This window comes from Geotrypetes seraphini, chromosome 10 (assembly GCF_902459505.1).
Source record: "Geotrypetes seraphini chromosome 10, aGeoSer1.1, whole genome shotgun sequence".
NCBI classification, from domain to species: domain Eukaryota; kingdom Metazoa; phylum Chordata; class Amphibia; order Gymnophiona; family Dermophiidae; genus Geotrypetes; species Geotrypetes seraphini.
This window is the reverse complement of record NC_047093.1, coordinates 22,759,410-22,781,351: the sequence shown is the minus strand read 5'-3', so window position 1 is coordinate 22,781,351 and position 21,942 is coordinate 22,759,410. Positions and strand designations below refer to the sequence as shown.

Below are 21,942 nucleotides of genomic sequence, written 5' to 3'. Positions count from 1 at the left end.
TAGAAGTCTGCACGGGAATGGGGATCGCAGGAATCCCCCCCTAACCCACAGGATTCCCACGGGGACCCCCCTCTGGCCCACGGGGACCCCCCTCTAGCCAACGGGACTCCCACGGGGATGGAAGGCTTTGGAAGCAGGGTTCGTCCATATAATATAATGGACACGTCAGCCTTAGTAAAAGAGGGGGTTTATAAGCTAATTACCTGAACAGAAAACAAAAAAAGGGTTCCACCAAAGAGATTCCACAAGGAAAACAGCAGCGCAAACACAAAAGAAACTGGAATTGATGATCCTATCGGAAGTAATTGCTGCTTTTTATGGGGACGGGCGGGGATGGAGGTAATTCCTTGCGGGGAAGGGTGGGGACAGAGAGGATCCTAACGGGGACAGGTGGGGATGGAGAGGATCCTGATGGGGACGGGTGGGGACGGAGAGGATCCTAACGGGGATGGGTGGGGACGGAGTGGATCCTGATGGGGACGGGTGGGGATGGAGAGGATCCTGGCAGGGACGGGCGGGGATGGGTGGGATTTCTGTCCCCGTGCAACTCTCTAGTTAGTACACACCAACGCCAGAAAAAGTATATTAAAGCGAAAGAAAAGCCTCAGATACGGAGAGATGTTCCCACTCTCTTCCACCCAAGCATCACTGGCAAAACTTTCAAATATAACTTATTACTGGCAGGTGGGAGACTGAAAATAGTCAGAACTAACTAGAAAAAACAGGCTAGTTAGAAAAGAGCCAAGCCGACGATCGTTTTGTGGCTTTTAAGCCACTGCTTCAGGGCCGTGACACCAACACTCTAGACCAGTGGTTCCCAACCCTGTCCTGGAGGACCACCAGCCCAGTCGGGTTTTGGGGATAGCCCTAATGAATATGCATGAGAGAGATTTGCATATAATGGAGGTGAAAGGCAAGCAAATCTGCTCCATGCATATTCATTAGGGCTATCCTGAAAACCTGACTGGCTGGTGGTCCTCCAGGACACGGTTGGGAACCACTGCTCTAGACTATCGATGCGCAGAGTATAACTCCTGCTTGCTACTCCTGCGAATCGATCGTCTGGAGCATTGGTGTCACGGCCCTGAAGCAGTGGCTTAGAAGCCACCAAATGATCATCGGCCTGGCTCTTTTCTAACTAGCTTGTTTCTTCTAGTTAGTTCTGACAATTTTCTTTCGCTTTAAAATACTTTTTCTAGCGTTGGTGTGTACTGACCTAATGGAGTGATTTGTTTTCTAGTATATTGTACATTTTCCCTCCATTCCTCTTTCTTGTTGTTTGTGTTCCTTCATGGCATAGCATATCCTATATAATAAAATGCTAGCCGCGCATGCGCACTCATACCTGCGTGATCTGTGATCCGTAGGTCCGTGGCTAACGCTCCCTCTCTCGCAAACCGCAAGGTGATGTGCGGTCTTGCCGGCTCTGGCTCCCTTATTTTAAAGTTCACAGCGGCGGTGGTAGCTCCTCTCCCGGCTCCCTTACACTTAGAGCGCCTCCTGCCCCCCCCCCCCCCTCCGGGACGAACCGAGAAATAGACCAGAGGAGGCCGAGTCCTTTGCGGCCCCTCCCTTCCCGCAGACCCGACTACGAACCTGGCGATTCAAGCAGTGTGTGCAGCAGTCTTCACACGCTGCTTCAGGCCCTTCTACTGCCCTGATTTGCTCTGCCGCGTCTCTGATGATGTCATAAGGGACGTGCCAGAGTAAATCAGGGCAGTAGACTGTAAAGACGTGTAAAGACTGCTGCACACGCTGCTGGAATCGCCAGGTTCGTAGTTGGGCCCACGGGAAGTGAGGGGGGCGGCGGCGGCGGCAAGGACTCTCTATCCGAGTAAAGAACAAACTCCGGGGAGAACGGCAGAGACTGGGCCTGTACTAACTCCTGTGGACAGGGGGAGCAGGAAGAGGTGCTGATGGACAGGGGGGGAAAATGGAAGGGAGGCCTACTGCTGGACAGGGGGAGTAGGAAGAGGTTCTGATGGACAGGGGGGAGGTAAAACAAAGGGAGAAGGGCTTCTGCTGGATAAGGGGAGCAGTGAAGGGGTGGTGATGGACACAGGGGAGGTAAAAAGAAGGGAGAATGGACAGGGGGAACACGCAAGGGGTGGTGGTGGACAGCCAAAAGAAAGAAAGACAGAAATACAGAAAGCAGCTAAGGAGACAGAGAGAGAAAGAAATAAACACACACACACAAATATTCTAGCACCCATTAATGTAACGGGCTATAAAGCTAGTACTGTATATACTTGAATATAATTCCATCCAAATATAAACTGAGGTAATTTTTTCTCCTCAAAATGGCGGAAGAAAAGTTGACTGGAATATAAACTGAACTCACAGCCGTCTCATGAGGTTACTGTGGCATGGAGGGTTGACCTAGTGGTTAGAGCTGCTGCCTCAGTACCCTGACGTTCTGAGATAAATCTCAGTGTGCTCTTTGTGACTCTGGGCAAGTCACTTACCACTCCATTGCTCCAGGTAGCACAGTTAGATTGTGTGCTTCCCAGGACACAAAAGGAGAATACTTAAGAGTACCTGATTACTATTCAATGTATTGTTGACCACTTTGGGCGAATCCCTTCATTAAAAGGCAGTTAATAAATAAACTAATGTCAGCCATTTTGAGTACTGCACAGATCAGGTGGATTCACTAAAGTCCTGAAATCTATCCTATTCGTGTCCTACCCGTTTCCGAGTCATTGTAGAAGATTGATTCAGTAAAGCTTGTCCATGCAAATGATCCAATCGTAAACTCGCTGCTATTAGCGCTGAAACATCGATCGACGCACTTACGCACTGTATCCTTGTTGGTTTTGAAGCTCATAATGCATGCGCTTGCTCTTTAGGACTTCACTGCGTAGGAATGGGGTGTGGTTTAATCGCGGACGCCATTAGCGGGCTCCAAATGCACCTACCGCAAAGCATTGTTGTCGTAAAAAAGGCAATATAAGGAAGTATTCTTACCAACCGTTCTTTTTCTGAAGTACTGTTGCAAGCTGTACAAGCTGTGACTGGCTCATCATTGGACTAGCAGGGCTTAAGGTAGACTTGGGGAGAGGCCTGTGATGGATCCAAGAGGGGGAGGATTCAGATATAAACCAAGACCCCAATTTTTGGGACATTTTATTGAGCCAAAAATCTAGGTTTATATTTGAGTACATACAGTATACTCTAGCTCAGAAGTAGGCAAGAGCTTGGTCTTGAGAGCTATAACCCAGCTGGGTGTTCAGGATTTCCAAAATGAATATGCATGAGATCTATTTGCATATAATGGAGGCAGTGCATGGAAATAGATCTCATGAATATTCATTGGAGAAATCCTGAAAACCGGACTGGGTTGCGACATTCGGATGACCTGCTCTAGTTGGAAAGTTCTCCAAGGCCAAGGGAAGAAACATCCTTTCATAGCAAAGTGCAGTTAGTTACCTCTTTCTTCCTACTTAGAATCCATACAGACTAGGATAACATGTGTCTGATACTTATTTTATCTCTGTGATGTCCATAATATTCCAGAAATAATACGTTATAAACATAAGAGCATAAGAATACCAATAATGGGGGTTTGGGAGCCCCAGCGGTAGGAGGGAGTGGGCATCGCCCCTGCCAATCTCAGGAAAGGGGGGGTATGAGTGTTGGGGGGTGTCAGGCAGCAATGAGTGGGCATCCCTCCTGACAATCTCGGAGGGAGGGTGTCAGGAGGAAGTGGGCATCCCTTTTGCCGATATCGGGAGTTGAGTGTCAGGGGTTCCTCTGCTGCAGCCAGCTCAGCTGATTGCGGCAGGGGTATTTTTCTACTGATCAGCTGAGCTGGCAGGATTCCACAAAGCCGCGGTTTCAGGGAGTCCTGCCAGCTCAGCTAAACCGGGATTCCCGTGCCGTCATCAGCTCAGCCAGCTGCTCTACTTTTACAATTGAAAACCGGGATTCTCTCACCGGCGTCAGTTGACATGGGCGCTAGTTAGAGAATTGGGGAGTTAGGCATCTGTTCTTTAGGGCAGACGTGATTCTGCGTAGGACGCCTGTATGTGATTCTCAGCCGCTTAGGCGGTCACTGAGACCGGCATCCTATGCAGAATCAGGGCCTCACTGTCTTGCTCTTCATCTCTATTGATAGATATCAAAAAAGGGGGGACCAAATATCCTGTAATGTTTTAAACTGATATTTCATCTGTTCTTTCAGGCTTTAAGTTATCTTGGAATCAAGCCTATGGAAGATCAGCAGCTGTGCCTGAGGCAAGAATTAGAGATAGATAACAAGGGAACAGTTTCTTTTGGAGGTAATCATTTGTTCATTGTGTTGTAGCAGTAATGATCATGGAGGATTTTTTTATTACTATATATTTTTCATATACATAACTTTTCATTTCTGCTGTGTAAGGTAATAGCTTCTGAAAACATACACACATGGGGACGAGAAGAAGGATGCATCAAACTGAATTTTCTTTTCATTCCTTAATTTATCGTATCTGCCTTTTCATATGAGTCGATGTAGGTGACTTAATGGAGTAATATCATGAAATTTCATTTTAAAAATGCAAATATAATTTTATCATGTCTTTCATGCATGCAAAATTGGAATTGTATGATATCTTCCACCAAACATAGAAGCCAAGAAACCAAAGAATATCAATTACTAATTCCAAAAGAAATGCTATCTAAAATAAGTAAATCTGTCGACAGTGCTTCAAACAGCAGTATAACCAGCCTGAAATTGCTCCTGACCAGTTAAACCTCCTGTTGGGGGATAACTGGTCATTTTTCAGCGGCACTTAATTGATTAGTGTCACTGAAAATGACCAGTTAGTGCTTCAGGCAAAACCAGGTATTTTGGGGGTGTTCCGGGGTGGGGTTGGCACTTGACAGGTTAAGTGCTGATATCAACACTTAACTGACCAAGGTCACCACATAAATAGGACCACAAAAAAGACAGTATCCCATAGCTGGTTAAGTGTTAGATATTGCACTTAATCGACTATGGTGTAGCTGGGTCCGGAAACCCAAAAATTCAAAGCCAGAGCCTGGATGTTTCAAGTTTTTATTAATATTTGATGAATCGCTTATTCAGTTTACTAAGCGATGTACAGCTTCATAAAAACAAGGTTGTGAAAACATACAAAATAACTTCGGACTTACAAATCTAAAACAGACATGAGTCGTGGCGGGTAGGGGGGAAAAGTTACAATTCTTTGTTAGAGAGAAAAAAACAGAAAGGGGAAAAACGAGAGGGTGGGGTAAAAAATTTGGGACATAAAAACATCTGGTCATAGGTCGAAAGATGAGAGGTTGAATGTGGCCCAGTTTTGACTTTCCGGGCATAAGACTGGCAGCAGTCAGCAAAATGATGAGTGCTGCCAGCTGAATATCAACCCCATGGTGTACTGCTTGTATGGTGTTTTCATACTGATGTGCTAAACCTGTAATTGTCTATTTTAGATTTTGTTCAGGTGGCTAGAAAAGTGTTGCATTTGCAACTGGATGAAGTGGGCATTGGCCAGGGACCCATGGTTTTCGGTGCCGGTGAAATAGCCAACTTGTTAGACTCTCACTCCTCTCAGGTGAGTGGTTTCCTCTAATACCTGATAGAGCTTGCAATAGCATGAATACCCTTTCCTGACCAGGATCAGTAACTTTCTTCATCATTTGGTCATCAGTACTAAGAAAAAAAAAGTGATAAGCTTTGGAGAGCTGTTGGGTTTATGGTCTCATTATGGTTCTCAGAGAGCCATTATCCTCACCAGCTGTCCCATCCCCGTGAATTTTGTCACTGTTCCTGTCCGATTCCTATAAGTTCTAATGAGGATAGAGCTTGTAGGAATGGGGCAGGAAAAGAACTCGACAGGATGGGACGGGACAATGAGTTCCCGCGGGGACAGGGAAAAATTTGTCCCTTTGTCATTCTCTAATTAGGAATACCTTACAGCAAAGGTATACTTTACAGCATAGAGAAGCATTAGGCTAAGATCTTAGGGAATTAAGATAGAGAAGACATATTGTGTGAATGGAGGGAATTTGGTACAACATTAAGATGCATTGAAAGAACATAGGTGGGGAGCATGTGCTACAGGAGAGCTAGCATAGTTAGAGGAAGCAAGTCATGAGGGAGAGGTAGAGTCTGTTGCAGTCATTATCCAGTGTTAGCAGAGTATTTGGATCCCTTGTGGTAAAAAGATGACGAGTGGTACCATGCGTCTATTTCTCTGAGAGTCTGTTGTGTTTGGGTCTGGTTTGGCGTTGATGGAAGTTGGATTTAGCTGCTGGTAGAGTTGAAGAGAAGGGTCTTCAGTGTCTTGCGAAACTTAGTGTAGATAGATTCAACTCGGTTGGCTCTTGGGAGGTCATTCCAGGCTTTCACTATCACAGATGAAACAAATTCACATCCTAGTTGTCGGTCTCAACAAAGAGTCAGATTGCCCAAACAGCTCTAGTAACGTTGGTGCTTTTGTTTCTGGGGAAATAGGAGGCTCTTCATTTTCCAGTGCTGTCCAAGTGGCACTTTTTACAAACGCTACATTTGCTAAGAGAAGCAGTATGCATAAAATAGCAGAGCTTTTCTTGAGCAAAACCTGTATCGATGCAACCATTTTGCAGCAGTTAGAGTTTGAAATGAACATGTTCCTTGTGAAGCTGTTTTCAATGTTCAAGGGTCTGAGCCGTAAAGACATCTCTTTTGATGTAGTTCCCCCTCTTCCCAATCAGAAACAATTTACAATATACTAGCACTGTGAAAATTGACTTTAGTGGGGAAGACCATGCTGTTATTTAGCCCGCTTAAGTATTTTCTGTCATGAAAAGTATGGATGGCTGCCTATGGAGAGTGAAACAAACAAGTGATTGTGTGATGGAATAAATTGGACTTCACCTATAATAGGATAAAAATAATGATTTTAGAGGTCATCTTTAAAGAAAAGGGACCATGAGCAACAGGCAATTGAAAGGAATATATTGCTCTGTACTAGAGAATAACACGGGGACAAATTTTTCCCCATTCCCACGGGAGCTCTGATTCCCATCCCGGCGAGTTCTTTTCCTGTCCCCGCCCCATTCCTGCAAGCTCTGTCCTCATCTGCACATGCCTCAAACACTTTAAAATCCTAAGTAGCAACATTCTAGAGCTCAGATTGTGATGTCGTAATGCCTCATTCCACCAATGCCTAAGCTCCGTCCTCATCTGCACAAGCCTCGAACACTTTAAAATCCTAAGTAGCAACATTCTTAGAACTCAGATTGTGATGTCATAATGCCTCATTCCACCAATGCCTAAGCTCTGTCCTCATCTGCACAAGCCTCAAACACTTTAAAATTATAAGTGTTCAAGGCTTGTGCAGCTAAGGCAGAGCTTACAGGAATGGGGCGGGGACAGCGGCAAAACTCACAGGGACAGGATGGGGAAATTGAGTTCCTGCGAGGGCGGGGAAAAATTTGTCCCTGTGTCGTTCTCTAATCTGTACAAAGCAGGGTAGATGCGAGTAAAGCTGAAGATAGTTGCAGTATTATTTTGGCATTGCTTGTATTTCGACAGTAAAGTGAATTTTCCTTGGAAATACACGTACAGTGGTACCTTGGATTACGAGCATAATCCGTTCCAGGAGCATGCTCGTAATCCAAAATGCTCGTTTATCAAAGCGAGTTTCCCCATAGGAAATGGAAACTCGCTTTGATAGGTTCCCCCCCCCCCCACGAGAACCGGCATTGCTTCCCCGAAGGCCCCCCCTGCGATTCGCCCCCCCCCGTGATTCAGCACTGCCCCGCCACGATCCAACACCCTCCCCCCACGCGATTGGGCACGGATCGTGGCGGGGGGGGTGCCCAATTGCGTTGGGGGGGTGCCGAATTGTGGCAGGGGGTGCCCAATCGCGTTGGGGGGGTGCCGAATTGTGGCAGGGGGTGCCCAATCGCATTGGGGGGGTGCCGAATTGTGGCAGGGGGTGCCCAATCGCATCAGGGGGGGGTGCCAGATCACCGGGGGGGGAGGGTGCCGGATTGCGGGGGAGCGCTCGTAAATCGAGCCGTGCTCGGTTTCCGAGGCACCGATTTTGCAAATGTTTTGCTCGTCTTGCAAAACACTCGCAAAACGGTGCACTCGTAAACCGAGATACCACTGTACTCATTTCAGGTTATTATTATGCGTTTAGGATACATATTTTTACATTTAGTTAAAATATGTGATAGAATTTGGAAATCATTGGGCAAGTCTCCTTGAATGCAAGCCCTCTGAGGGCAAGAATATACTTCCTGTGCCTGTATGAAACTTTTCTTGAACTACTGAGAATGGTGTGGTTGATTGATTGATTGAATTGCTGTCAATTCAAAGCCAACGTCTGACGACTATGTAGTAACATAGTAAATGACAGCAGATAAAGACCTGAATAGTCCATCCAGTCTGCCCATTAGTTATATGCATTATAAATTCATAATTAGATTACATTGTCCTTATCTATTATTGATCTTGGCTGGGGTTGCTATTCAGCATATCACCAATAACTGGAAAAATTATACTAATCTTAATTATACATTTTGGTGGAATTCGGTATGCCATATTTTTAAGATGGAAAGAGCAATTGCAATACAGAAAGGGACTATAATAATTTTATAAAGATCTGGGGGCCATTGGAATGATATTGTAAGGAGTAAACATCATTTTCCTTGGATGAATATATGTACATATAGGGGGGCTGGGGGGGAGTTTTTCTGGAAATTTCACTAAATTATATGTTTATATTATATTTATGATATAATTGATTATAATATTTGAAAGAAGGTGGGTGGGACGGGATATAATTTTTATGTTTTTAGAATTATATAAGAATTACAAGTGTTATTGTTGTTACCAATGATATATTTCTGTACGCTTGCTGTAAGTTTTCAAAATGAATAAATAATTTTTTTTTAAAAAAGATTAAATTAAAAAAATAAATGGATTTCCTGTCCTATTAACCCTCTTTCTTCCTCCCCTCTTAAAGTCAATCAATTTGTACCCTTGCTTAATCTTTGTAAACCGCATAGAACTTCACGGTATTGCGGTATATAAGCTGTTATTATTATTATTATTAAATTGTCCTTTTTTTCTTTGATTTATCTGGACCATAGACTGTAAAGTCCACCCGGTAATGTCCTTAGGTCCTAACTTCTGGAGGTGCTGTCAAAGCTAACTCCAGCCCATCCAACCAATTCATCATTTGTGGCTACATACCATAAAGTCAGCCCAGCAACGTTCTTTTTTTCAAATTTTCAATTTTACAAAAATAAATCTTGACAAAGAAAATAGAGTTACAATTGAAACAAAGTATAAAGAAATATATTTCCAACAAAATTTACATAAGTGACTCTTTTAAACCTCATTAAAAAGGAAATTTATAAAGGAAGACTGAGGCAAGATGTGGAAAAAAGACGGAGAATAAAGGAAAATTATCATGAAAGACTTGATTTATAACTGGCGGATTACATGTTAAGGGCTCCTTTTACTAAGCTTGCAATAGCGTTTTTAGCGTGCGCTAAACCCGTGCTATGCGGCTAGAACTAACGCCAGCTCAGTGCTGGCGTTGAGGTCTAGCGTGCGCAGCAATTCAGCGCGCGCTAAAACCGCTATCGCGGCTTTGTAAAAGGAGCCCTAAGTAATCATTATTTTCCACATTATTCACATTTGAAGGCATAGAGACTGCTATTGGAACTAGAGGCTTCCTTGCTTCCATATAATGACACGTTTGCGTTTAGCGCGCGTTAATATATAGCGTGCGCTAAAATGGGCTAGTGCATCTTGGTAAAAGGACCCCACAGTTAGGTCATAGTTTCAAATAATTAGTTACACGTTTAAGTAGGTCATCTTTGGCTGATCTATATGTCCCATGAGTTGCATTGAGGAAAAAACAGGGGAAAACAAAACCACAAAGTAAAATACAAGAAAAACAAGAGTGGAATTGTCCAAATCAGAATGATGTGCACTTAAAAAGTGTTCTCCAACTCATCTGATGGTACAGAAAATCTTTATTCTTCCAATAATGCAATAATACATTCAATAATTCAATAACTCGACTCGACATGTACGTGTTTCGGCCCACAGGCTTGCCTCAGGAGTCTTAGAAGTCAATAATGATGATATTCAGAATGTACTATGGTCCAAAGAGGGGCACAACCCAAACACAAAAATAGCATGTCCTCTGGGACGTGTGACGTGGCACGCCTAATGTGCGTGTAGCACAAACTTGCTTGAAGGAACAAACACACGTCCCAGAGGACATGCTATTTTTGTGTTTGGGTTGTGCCCCTCTTTGGACCATAGTACATTCTGAATATCATCATTATTGACTTCTAAGACTCCTGAGGCAGGCCTGTGGGCCGAAACACGTACATGTCGAGTCGAGTCATTGAATTATTGAATGTATTATTGCATCATTGGAAGAATAAAGATTTTCTGTATCATCAGATGAGTTGGAGGACACTTTTTAAGTGCACATCATTCTGATTTGGACAATTCCACTCTTGTTTTTCTTGCTTCTTCCATGAGTTGCATTGTACAGTTTAAAAATGGGTTTGTACAATTATTGTTACAGTTAATTTTGGGTTGGCTCCCTGTCTTGACACAGAAATGCTTATGTATACATTAAAATGTTAATAAAAATGATTGAACTTAAAAAAAAAAAAAAAAAGTTTTCTGAACCTGAAATAGTGGTCACAAGATCATACGACCTCTTTTACAAAGCCGCACGTCAACAGCCCCGAAGCCCTTTAAATCTCTATGGGCTTCGGGGCCATTAGCGCAGCACAGCCGCTAGCGCGCCTTTCTGAAAGAGGCCGATAGTGTTACTACTACTAATTATTTCTATAGCGCTACCAGATGTACGCAGCGCTGTACAGAGTCACAAAGAAGAAGAAGTGTTAAGTCGTAAACAAGCTTATAAGCTCCTTGTTCATCTGAGACTGCCTTTAATTGCATCTTTTGGGGCCATTGTTCACAATGTATTTCAAAATAAAATGTGATGAGTGTTATTAGTAACATTAACGTTTGAAATCATTATGCCTGCAAAATCGATACTAGCGAAACTGCATTAACTTTTTGTGCTGATTTTAGAAAAGCAGTTTCTTTGTACATTAAAGACTAATGCCCCCTATATGAATAAATTAGACATTTTCAGCTCCCCCTGCACATCTTGCAAAGTATCCCCCAGCCTGCAAACTCATTTTCAAAGGGAAGCTATCTGCACAGTTTCCGTTTGAAATTATCTTGCCCAGCAGGGACTCCCCCATGAAGTTTTTAGGTGTGGAATAATTATGCACAGGGAGTTAAAAATAAATGCCATGTGGATACTTTGCCAAAACAGCCCCAGAGCCCCTCCTTTTCCCTCGTACTTATTGGGGGGGGGGGGGGGAGAACTGAATGCAGCTTTGAAAGGGGATTTTTCCTTAGTCATCTATTTATCAACAGAGAATCATTTTGAAAATTGCTCCTTTAAGATTTTCCTATGCTTGAAATTATGCATGCACTTTAAGAGCTATTAGTGAATAGAGAGAGGTTGAAGGGTTTCTTTTTTTTTAAATATATATACAGCATGGCTTTAATTGCTCGTTTTCTAATATTTTTTGTTCAATTTCAGCCTTGTGAATTTTTGGAATCAAAAGACTTTGAAAGACTTGTCAGTGAAAGGAATGAAGCTTTCAAAGAAATAAATGAACTAAAGGTAATATTTCATTTTAAAAAGTCATCTAATCAAGTGAGGAAGCGTGTTGTTGCCTTTGATTTTTAGGTGATCTTGTCCAAGCCATTGTAAATAGTGTCTTATGGGAACATTGAGAACAATTTTGTAGCTGGGCACTTAGTTGGGGTCTATTCTGTAAATGAACTTAGATATGTGCTTTCCTGTATAGAATTCTAACATAACCTCCTTTGATATAGGAAACTTACATTGAAAGCCTTGCTTCCCCTGTGCCTCTGCTCCTTGCACTCTTGCCTATGATGTTCCTATGGGTCAATTCAGATCCTGCTGTTCCTAGGAAGCATCTTTTGCTAATATTTCTTTACATGGAATGTTCCTTATTCTTGTCTTCTGTTTTGACATAATTTGACATTATATTCCTGCACACTCCTCTAAAACCCTGATTGCCTAAATCCCCTAGAGCAGTGTTTCCCAAGTCGGTCCTGGAGGCCCACCCCCCCCTTCCCCCGGGCCAGATCCCCAGAACATCCACAATGAACACACACGAAACAGACCTACACACAGTGGAGGCAGTGCATGCAAATCAATCTCATGCACAAACACCTTGGACAACCTGAAAACCCGACTGACAAGGGGACACTCCAGGACCGACCTAGTGACAGACAGGCCTAGTGACAGGCAGACAGGCCTAGTGACAGGCCCCATACCCCCCACGTACCCCCCAAGTACCTTAAATCATCCCCATCCCCCCACATGCCCCCATTACCTTAAATCATCCCCCCGTGCCCCAGTACCTTTTTTAATCATCCCTTATACCTTTAATCATCTCCCTTGCACCTTTTTAATCATACCCCCTTTGTACCTTTAATCATCCCCCCTTATACCTTTATAATCATACCCCCCTGTACCCTTAATTATCCCCCCGTGTACCTTTTAATCTTACCCCCTTTTGTACCTTTAGTCATCCCCCTTGTACCTTTTTAATCATACCTCGCCCCCGTACCTTTTTTTTTTTTTTTTTTTTTAAACCCTGTACCTTTTTTAAATTCTTTCCTCCCTCCCTAGATGGCTCCTTACTATTTCCGGGCAGCAGGCACACGATTCAGGAGCACGGTGGTCAGGGCCAAGCTTTACACGCTCCTGCTTGGGCTCGTGACACTTTCCAAATGGCTGCTGGCAGTTCTCACGAGACCTGCGAGAACTGCAGCCAGCCATTCGGAAAGCGGCATGGGCCCAAGTGGGAGCATGTAAAGCTTGGTCCTGACCGCCGCGCTCCTGAAGCATGCGCCTGCTGCTGAGAAATACCGAGCCGTACGCTGGACCACCAGGCTTGGAAAAAGGTTTGGCAGTGTCGACAGCGGCGGCGACAGCATCGGGGGGGGGGGCTGTTTTAAAAAAAGGTGCTGCGGCGTGGGAGGAGTGTTTTGTAATTGTACTGGGGGGATGGCGAGCGGTGCTGAAAGGTGGTGCGGAGGTGGGGTGGTGCGGAGGTGGGGTGTTTTGTAATTGTACAGGGGGCTGTTTAACAAGGTGGCGGGCGGTGTTTAACAAGGTGGTGTGTCTGGTGCGCAGGGGGAGGGTGTTGCAATTGTGCGGGGGATTTAAATTTTGCACCTTCGCTTCATAAGTTGCACTGAGATTTCCACGCACTTTTGGGTGGAAAAAAGTGCGTCTTATGGAGCGAAAAATATGGTAACTAAAGTAGAAAGTTCCTTCAGCCTGTAGGGTAAGTACTTAATTGATTAATAAGATCATATAATTTTATTTGGCATGGCTGATTCTAGTTGTAAAGTGTACCTCACAGTCACACTGAATGTCACTGATACTTTTTTTTTTGCTATGTTCTGAAGAAATTTGTCAGCATAATAAAAAAAAAAAAAGAAACAAAACAGAAAAATACATCACACTTTCTTTTTGATGTGCACTTAATGCTCTATCTGAAAGGCAAACTGGATCTGAACAAGATACAGAACCAAGTATAATCAAATTTGACCCTAAGAAGTAAATTCTTGGGGCTGGTTAATTCTCACCTTTTTCTATGAGGTACCAGTTCTTGTAAGAAGACAATTTTCACACTTCGTGATGGTGGTAGTATGAGGTGTGAGTGTGACATTATACCAGTAATGGAAATGGGCCAAGATCACTACCTCATAAGTGTTAGAGTTTGCGTAAATTTCAAGTACTAGCATTAAAGAAGCAGTACAAGGAAAAGTGAAGGGTTTAGTGAATCTAATTGTCAGTTATTAAAAATCATTAAAGGCCTCATTTTTGGTCGTACCTACGTTGCGCCTCAGAAATCTACACATGACCAACGCATGATGTAAAGGGACGTCACTTTTATATCGCTGGGTCATGTGAATGCATTTTCATTACTATGGTTACGTAGGCTCTTTTTATATGTGCTGAGAACATGGGACACGTGAGTGTATTTTCATGTAGCTATTATCATGCAAATGTATTGAGCAATGATCTTCAACACATTTCAACCTTTATTCAATAAAATTCCCAAACAAAGATCTTATTCTATATCGCTTGGTAGACTGGTAAAGTCCTTACGAATGGGTTATACCTCACTGCTACCAGCAGATGGAGACTGAGCTCAAACTTATATATCAGTACAGTATAGCTTCCCCTCTTGCAATCCAGTCTCCTCAGTCTCCATTAAAGCAGGTGGTAAAACTAATTCGGCTCCACTCTTAGTACTGTTGGAATTTTGTTTTGGACTCCTGGGTTCCCCTTTTGTGCCAGATAGACCTTGGACGGGTCCTGTTTGTGGATCCATCCGACCTTGGGGGTGTTAAACTCAGCTTCTCCCTCGCAGGTGGCGTGGAAGTAGCAGGCCTTTCATCAGACCCTTCAACGACTGTTGGATCTCTATGCGGTGGTTCCAGTTCCCCCGCAGGAGTGATACTCGATTTACTTTGTGGTGCCAAAGAAAGAAGGGACCTTTCGACCCATCCTGGATTTGAAGGGGGTCAACAAGGCTCTTCACGTGCCTTCCTTCCGCATGGAAACTCTGCAGTCTGTGATTCTGGCGGTTTAGCCGGGGGAGTTTCTGACCTCTTTAGATCTGACCGAGGCCTACTTGCACATTCCTATTCGGGCCTCCCATCAGGCATTCTAGTTCATCTCTACCTGGACGACTGGTTGATCCAAGCGAAGTCACGGCTCGTGTGGTGCAGTTTTTGCAGTCGCTGGGATGGGTAGTGAACCTTGCCAAGAGCCAGCTGTCTCCCTCTCAGCACCTGGAGTATCTAGGCGTGCTGTTTGACACTTCCTTGGGGAAGGTCTTCCTTCCAGAGGCCCGGGTAAGCAAATTGCAATCTCAAATTCGCCTGCTTATGGCGTCCCGGTGTCCTCGAGTGCAGGATTTCCTCCAAGTCTTGGAGTCGATGGCGGCTTCCCTCAATGTAGTGAGGTAGTCACAGGTCCAGATGTGTCTTCTTCACTATGCTCTTCTTTGGAGGTGGTTGCCTCAGAGGCACAGTCTGGATCACCCTGTTCCACTTCTAAGCTTAGCTCGGGGCAGTCTTCGTTGATGGCTCCAGAACCCCCATCTTGTACAAGGGGCGAGTCTGGACCAGCCATAGTGGATGGTGCTGCTCATGGATGCCAGTCTTCTCGGTTGGGGAGTTCAGTGTCTAGGTCACTCAGCTCAGGGCACCTGGTCCATGGAGGAGGCTTCTTGGTCAATCAATGTCTTGGAGACCAGAGCCATCCGTCTGGCATTGCTAGCCTTTCAATCCTTTCTGATGGGCAAGTCAGTCAGGGTTCTGTCAGACAATGCCACAGCGGTGGCCTATGTCAATCATCAAGGAGGCACCAGGAGTACTTTGGTGACACAGGAGGTGACTCTGCTCATGGTCTGGGCGGAGTCGCACCTTCAAGAAATATCAGCATCCCACATAGCCAGAGTGGAGAATGTTCAAGCAGACCTCCTAAGTCGTCACGTGCTAGATCCTGTAGAGTGGTGTCTAAGCCAGGTGGCTTTTCAGTTGATAGTGCCACAAGTGTGAACGCCAAAACACCCCGTTTCTTCAGTCATCGCAGAGACGGTCAGGCCGAGGGCCTAGATGCTCTGGTTCAACCATGGCCATCGGAGGGGCTGTTGTATGTGTTCCCTCCGTGGCCATTAGTGGGCAGAGTTCTCCGCATAATTCACCATCCGGGCCTCGTGGTTCTTGTGGCTCCGGATTGGCCTCGACGACCATGGTACACGGATCTGGTGAGGCATATGGTGGCGGATCCTCTTCCTCTGCCTCTCTTGGACGACCTTCTAACTCAGGGTCCCATTCCAATGTTTGATCTGGGTCCCTTTTGTCTTATGGCTTGGCTCTTGAAAGGGGTTGCCTAGGTAAGAAAGGGTAATCAGATAAAGTGATCTCAACTCTTTTGAGGTCCTGGAGGCTTTCCACCTCTCGGGCTTATGTGAGGGTTTGGTGTCTATTTGAAGAGTGGTGTGATGCACATGGAGTGGTCTCTTTTTGTGCTTCCCAACCTAACATCCTAGAGTTCTTGCAGGATGGCCTGGATAGGGGACTGACTTGATCTTCTCTCCGGGTTCAGCTTGTGGCCTTGTCAGCCTTTCGGGGATTAGTGAAAGGTCAGCATTTGACTGCCATTCCTGATGCGATTCGCTTCTTGCGGGTGGCCAAGTTGCTCAGGCCTCCCGTGCGGCCCTCTGTTCCTTCTTGGGATCTGAATCTGGTTCTGTCAGTTCTAGTGCACCCTCCTTTTGAACCGTTGGGCGACTGCTCTTTGAAGGACCTTAATCTTAAAGTACTCTTCTTGGTGGCATTACTTCAGCTAGATATGTTTCTGAGCTGCAGGCTTTCTCTTGTAGGGCTCCCTTCTTGGAGTTTTCTAGGGAGCAGGTTGTCTTGAGGTTATCTTAATCTGCCAAAAGTAATTTCTCATTTTCATGTCAATCAATCTGTAGTCCTCCCAGTGTTGGGTAGTCGAGAGGGCTCTTCTGAGCAACAACAACTGCGCAAATTGGATGTCAGTAGGGCCCTTCGCTCTTATGTGCAGGGGACCCAAGAGATCAGGAAATCAGATCATCTTTTTGTCCTTCTAGCAGTTCCTCGTGAAGGGGATGGCACTTCTAAGGCTACTGGAACCAATTTACCACAATCGACTGGAAAACCTTCAACAAATATTATAACAAATAAACCAACTCCTTCTGCAAACTATATACCTGCCCCCCAAATGTTATGAAAATGGCTCCGATCCACTTCAAAGCAAACATGCTATCATGGGTCAACTCCCTACTATCCGCAGGAAACTTTCCTCTAGAGCAAGGCCATATCTTAATAACCCCAATCATAAAAAGCATAAAGGAACCTTCCAATGCACCTTCCAATTACAGACCAATTGCTAGCATACCGCTATTCACCAAAATTGCGGAAGGGGCAGTAAAAGCAGAACTCTCTGCATACCTGGAAAAATTCAATATCCTAAGCGACAATCAATCGGGCTTCCGCACGGACCACAGCACAGAGACCATTATAGCCTCCTTACTTGACCACTTGCACATACTCTTCAGGCCGGGCTCCATCGCCCTGATCTTGCAATTTGACCTGAGCAGTGCATTTGACTTAGTCGACCACACTATTCTCCTGGAATGCCTGGCCCACATTGGCATCTCCGACCAGGTCCTCAGCTGGTTCCAAGGGTTTCTACGAAACAGATCTTACAGGGTACGCAAAAATGACAATTTCTCCTACAGCTGGGTTAACTTCTGTGGTGTGCCGCAAGGCTCCCCCCCTGTCCCCCACCCTGTTCAATATCTACCTCGCCTCCCTCAGTAACCTCCTTCACAAACTTAAGCTCAAATTCTTCATCTATGCAGATGACATCACAATTGTCATCCCTCTAACCAGTCTATCCCAGGAACTTCTCACCTACATCACTAGCATACTCAGTCAGATAGAACTCTGGATGCTCTCCTTCAGACTAAAACTAAACCCGGACAAAACAAAATTCTTCCTGGCCACCCCCAAAGACAAAATCAAAGACACCACAATCCAAGTGAAAGGATTGGTTTTCCCACTCGAACAAACATTAAAAACACTAGGAGTCACGCTTGACAAACATTTATCCCTAGAAAATCACACCGACCTCACTGTTAAGAAAGGCCTTTCGGAGCTCTGGAAACTCTGTACCATAAAGAAATACTTTGATGACACCGCATTCCGCCTACTAGTACAATCCTCTATTCTCAGTATACTGGATTACTGCAATATCATTTACCTAAGCTCCACAAAGAAAATCACCAGAAGACTAAAACTGATTCAAAACACAGCCGTCCGCCTCATTTTCGGCCTGAACACATCACTCCCTTCTACCACCAACTGCATTGGCTACCTTTCGAATCCCGAGTCCTTTTCAAGTTCGCCTGCATTTGCTACAAAACAGTATTTGGTCTTTCACCAAAATACCTCTCCCCCCATTTCACTATGTATTGCACCAATAAGAAATCCCGCAGAATTCAGATGTTTGCCTTCCCCTCCATAAAATTATGCCAGCTCAAAAGATTCCTCGACAAAACCTTCGCCTTCCAGGTGGCTAAGCTGAACCCTTGGCTAGCCCAAATGATGCTTGAGGCCCCGACCTACCTCGACTTCAGAAAACTTCTCAAAACATACCTTTTCCGCGAACAGGACCCTTAACCCTTATTCCCCGCAACAATCCAACTCCCGCCCCACCCCCTCCTTTCTCTCCCCCTCCCCTCCCTTGGTTCCCTCTCACTCCCTCATCTCTTCCAATCCAACTATGATAAACTTCTGCTAAAACCCCAATACTTCCTTCCTCGTTGCTTGTAATTCCGACAAAATTTTGTAAATCCGTGTTCAGACCGGATCCTAATTTAATTGATGTGAACTGCCTAGAACTCTTTGGGTATGGCGGTATATAAGAACTTAATAATAATAATACTATTGCGCGCTGGATCAAGGATCCTATTGCTTCCGCTTATCTTCTAAAGAAGAAGTTTGTTCCAGAATTTCTCAAGGCTCATTCCACTAGGGGTCAGGCAGCTTCTTGGGCTGAGTCTTTTCTAGTGTCTCCAGTGGATATTTGCAAGGCTGCAGTTTGGTCTTCTCTGCATTCCTTTGTAAGACACTACTACCATGTGGATGTTCAAGCGTGTCGAGACGCAGTATTTGGTGAACATGTTCTAGGTGTTGGCCCTTTGGGGGGTCCCACCCTTAATAGATACTGCTTTGGTATGTCCCATTCATAAGGACTATACCAATCTACCAAGCGATATAGAAGGAGAAATTAGGTTCTTACCTGCTAATTTTCTTTCTGTTAGCTTGTAGAATGGTATAGTCCCCCACCCTGTCTGTCTTTGTGCAGTGATTGCAGGTTTTTGTTTTGCTCATGTGCAGATTTTGTTTTTTCTGCGGGTTCTAGAATTTTTTTAGGGCTAGGGAGAAGTAAGAACAGCGGCTAATGGCTCAGCTGGCTTAGCTGGTGAGCTGTGGGGTTTGTTTTCTATACCAGGATTCAGTTCTACACATGTTCCAACAGTAGTTTATAAGTATTTGTTATTTTTTCCACTCCTGTTCGGAGTGTGTTATACTTTTTTTCAGTTGAAGTCTTTTCTAGGTTCTGCTTGGCTATTCGGCAGACTGGATTGCAAGAGGGGAAGCTATACTGATATACAAGTTTGTGCTCAGTCTCCACCTGCTGGTAGCAGTGAGGTATATAACCCATTCGTAAGGACTATACCAGTCTACAAGCTAACAGAAAGAAAATTAGCAGGTAAGAACTTAATTTCTCCTTATTCAAGACAAAGGATATGTAAAGTAATGGGATGAGTCCACATCATAGAACAGTGGTATCCTTCAGGGAAAAGAAAAAAAAACAAATAAATGAGTAAGGGTGGCAAACCTAAAAAGAAAGTAAATAACAGAACTTAATGAATGCTACATACTAGAGAGCTGCACGGGAACGGGGATGACGGGAATCCCACGGGGATCCCGCGGGTTCCCCCTTTGGGTCACGGGGATCCCGTGGGGACGCCCCCTAGGATTGCGGGGATCCCATGGGGATGCCCCCTAGGGTCGCGGGGATCCCGTGGGGACGCCTCCGAGGGTCGCGGGGTTCCTGCGGGGTTGGATCGCAGTGCATTCGAACCGCGAGGGTAGTCTCCTCCTCCTTACCTGCACTGTCGCAGCACACAGCCGAACGGAAGTCTTCCCGATGTCAGAGCTGACGTCGGAGGGAGGGCTTAAGCAAAGCCCTCCCTTCCTCCGATGTCAGCGCTGACATCAGGAAGACTTCCGGTCGGCTGTGTGCGGCAGGGCAGGTAGGAAGAAGGCAATGGCGAACGAAAGAGGGGGGAGGGGGCGGTCCGCCCCGAAGAATGTGCACAGCCGGTCAGGTCCCCCGATCGACCGACAACAGGCCCGGCCGACAAACCTCCCTGCCCTGTAGCCGCTAATCTAAATTACCTCTTACAGCAGCTTCAATACTCCAGCTGCTGTAAGAAGGTAATTTAGATTCGCGGCTACAGGACAGGGAGATTTGTCCGACCGGGCCTGTTCTGTTGTCGGTCGGGTGCGGAAACGCCACAAAGGTAAGGGGCAGGGAGGGAGGAAAGGTGGAGTGGAGAAGAAAAGACGCTTAAGGGGGGAGAAGGCCGCTGAAAGCACTGGGGAAGACAAAGGGGTGGAGAAGGACGCTGAAAGGACATGGGGTAAACGGGAGGAGGGGGGGAAGGATGCTGAAAGCACATGTGGAAGACAGAGGGGGGTGAAGGACCCTGAAAGCACTGGGGAAGACAAAGGGGTGGAGAATACCACTGAAAGGACATGGGGAAAACAGGGGTGGAGAAGGCCACTGAAAGGAAATGGGGAAAACAGGGGGGGAGAAGGCCGCTGAAAGGACATGGGGAAGACAGAGGAGGGAGAAGGCCGCTGAAAGGACATGGGGAAGACAGAGGGGGGAGAAGGACGCTGAAAGGACATGGGGAAGGCAGAGGGGGGAGAAGGATGCTGCCTGACAGGACATGGGGAAGATGGTGGGGGAGAAGGACACTGGAAGGAAATGGGGAAGAGGGAATGGGGAGAAGACCCTGGCAGGGAAGAAGATAGAGGTGCCAGACTATGGGGGGAGTAGAGGGAAAAATATGGGTGCCAGACCAATTTGGGAGGGGGGGGAAAGGGAGAGGCACAGTAACAGAGCAAATGGAAGACACAGAGAGAAGAGAGGCAGTGGATGGAAGGAATTGAATGAGAATATGAAGAAAGCAGAAACCAGGCAACAAAGGTAGGAAAAAAATTCTTTTTTTTTTTTGCTTAAGGATAAAGTAGTATATTAGTTGTGTTGATAAAAATTTATAAACATTAGAGGCTCTGGTAGAAACCCGTTTACAAAGTATGTATTCTTCCCAATTAATATTTCCAAATTAATAAAGTCTTTTTGCTTATTTTTAAATGGGTTTCTACCGGAGCCTTTAATTCAGTAGCATAATTAAATGAAATAACTATTTCTGTAGTTTATAGGGACGGGCGGGGAAGTAGGGGATTCCTCGCAGGGACATAGGGGATTCCTCGCGGGGACGGGCGGGGACGGAGGGATTCCTCGCGGGGACGGGTGAGGATGGAGGGATTCCTCGCGGGGACGGGTGGGGACAGGTGGGAGTCCTCACGGGGACGGGTGGGACTTTGGCGGGGACGGGTGGGATTTCTGTCCCCACGCAACTCTCTACTACATACCTCTAGTAGGTAGCCTGGTTGGTTGTATTGGCGTCAAAGTATCTGCATCTCATGCAGATGGGTTACAAGAGTACACTCATAATATTCATAATCATGATCCAATCCTTCTGCAGAGGGAACAGGTGACAACCCCACAGCGAAGGAGACAGAAGGACCAGGAGGGGGAGGGATGAAGCAGGTTAGCTTGGGGTCAGATAGGCACATAGTAGCGGGAAGAAGGGGCACTGTGGGCATAGGAAGGAAACACTGGGGGCAAAGGAGGCATTTGAAGCACTAAAGACTTAGGAAGGAGGCACTGGGGGCATAGGAAGGAGGCAATAGGGGCAAAGGACCACAATATTTATATGGAAACACAATACTGAATATAGACCTGCGCGCATTTATCCGTTCATGTGTCAGCGCACATTTGTCTTGCCCGCTGTTGTCTTGCACGATATAGGCCTGTGCACATTTATCCTGCGCTTCATTGTCTTGCGCGCGTTTAACTATGAACCATTTTTTCAATGATGGGACCAGTCTTGTGGCATTAACTCCCACAGGAACTTAAATCAACTCCTTCTACTACA

General features: G+C 45.5%; 1 protein-coding gene across 1 annotated transcript in view; it reads left to right on the top strand.

Moving 5' to 3' along the window:
• Positions 1 to 21,942, top strand: part of STXBP4 (syntaxin binding protein 4) — a 177,529-nt gene that overhangs the window by 49,164 nt on the left and 106,423 nt on the right. Inside the window, 3 exon segments of the mRNA XM_033961059.1 lie at positions 4,184 to 4,280; positions 5,437 to 5,558; positions 11,592 to 11,675. Coding sequence (XP_033816950.1) covers positions 4,184 to 4,280; positions 5,437 to 5,558; positions 11,592 to 11,675 — 303 coding nt within the window.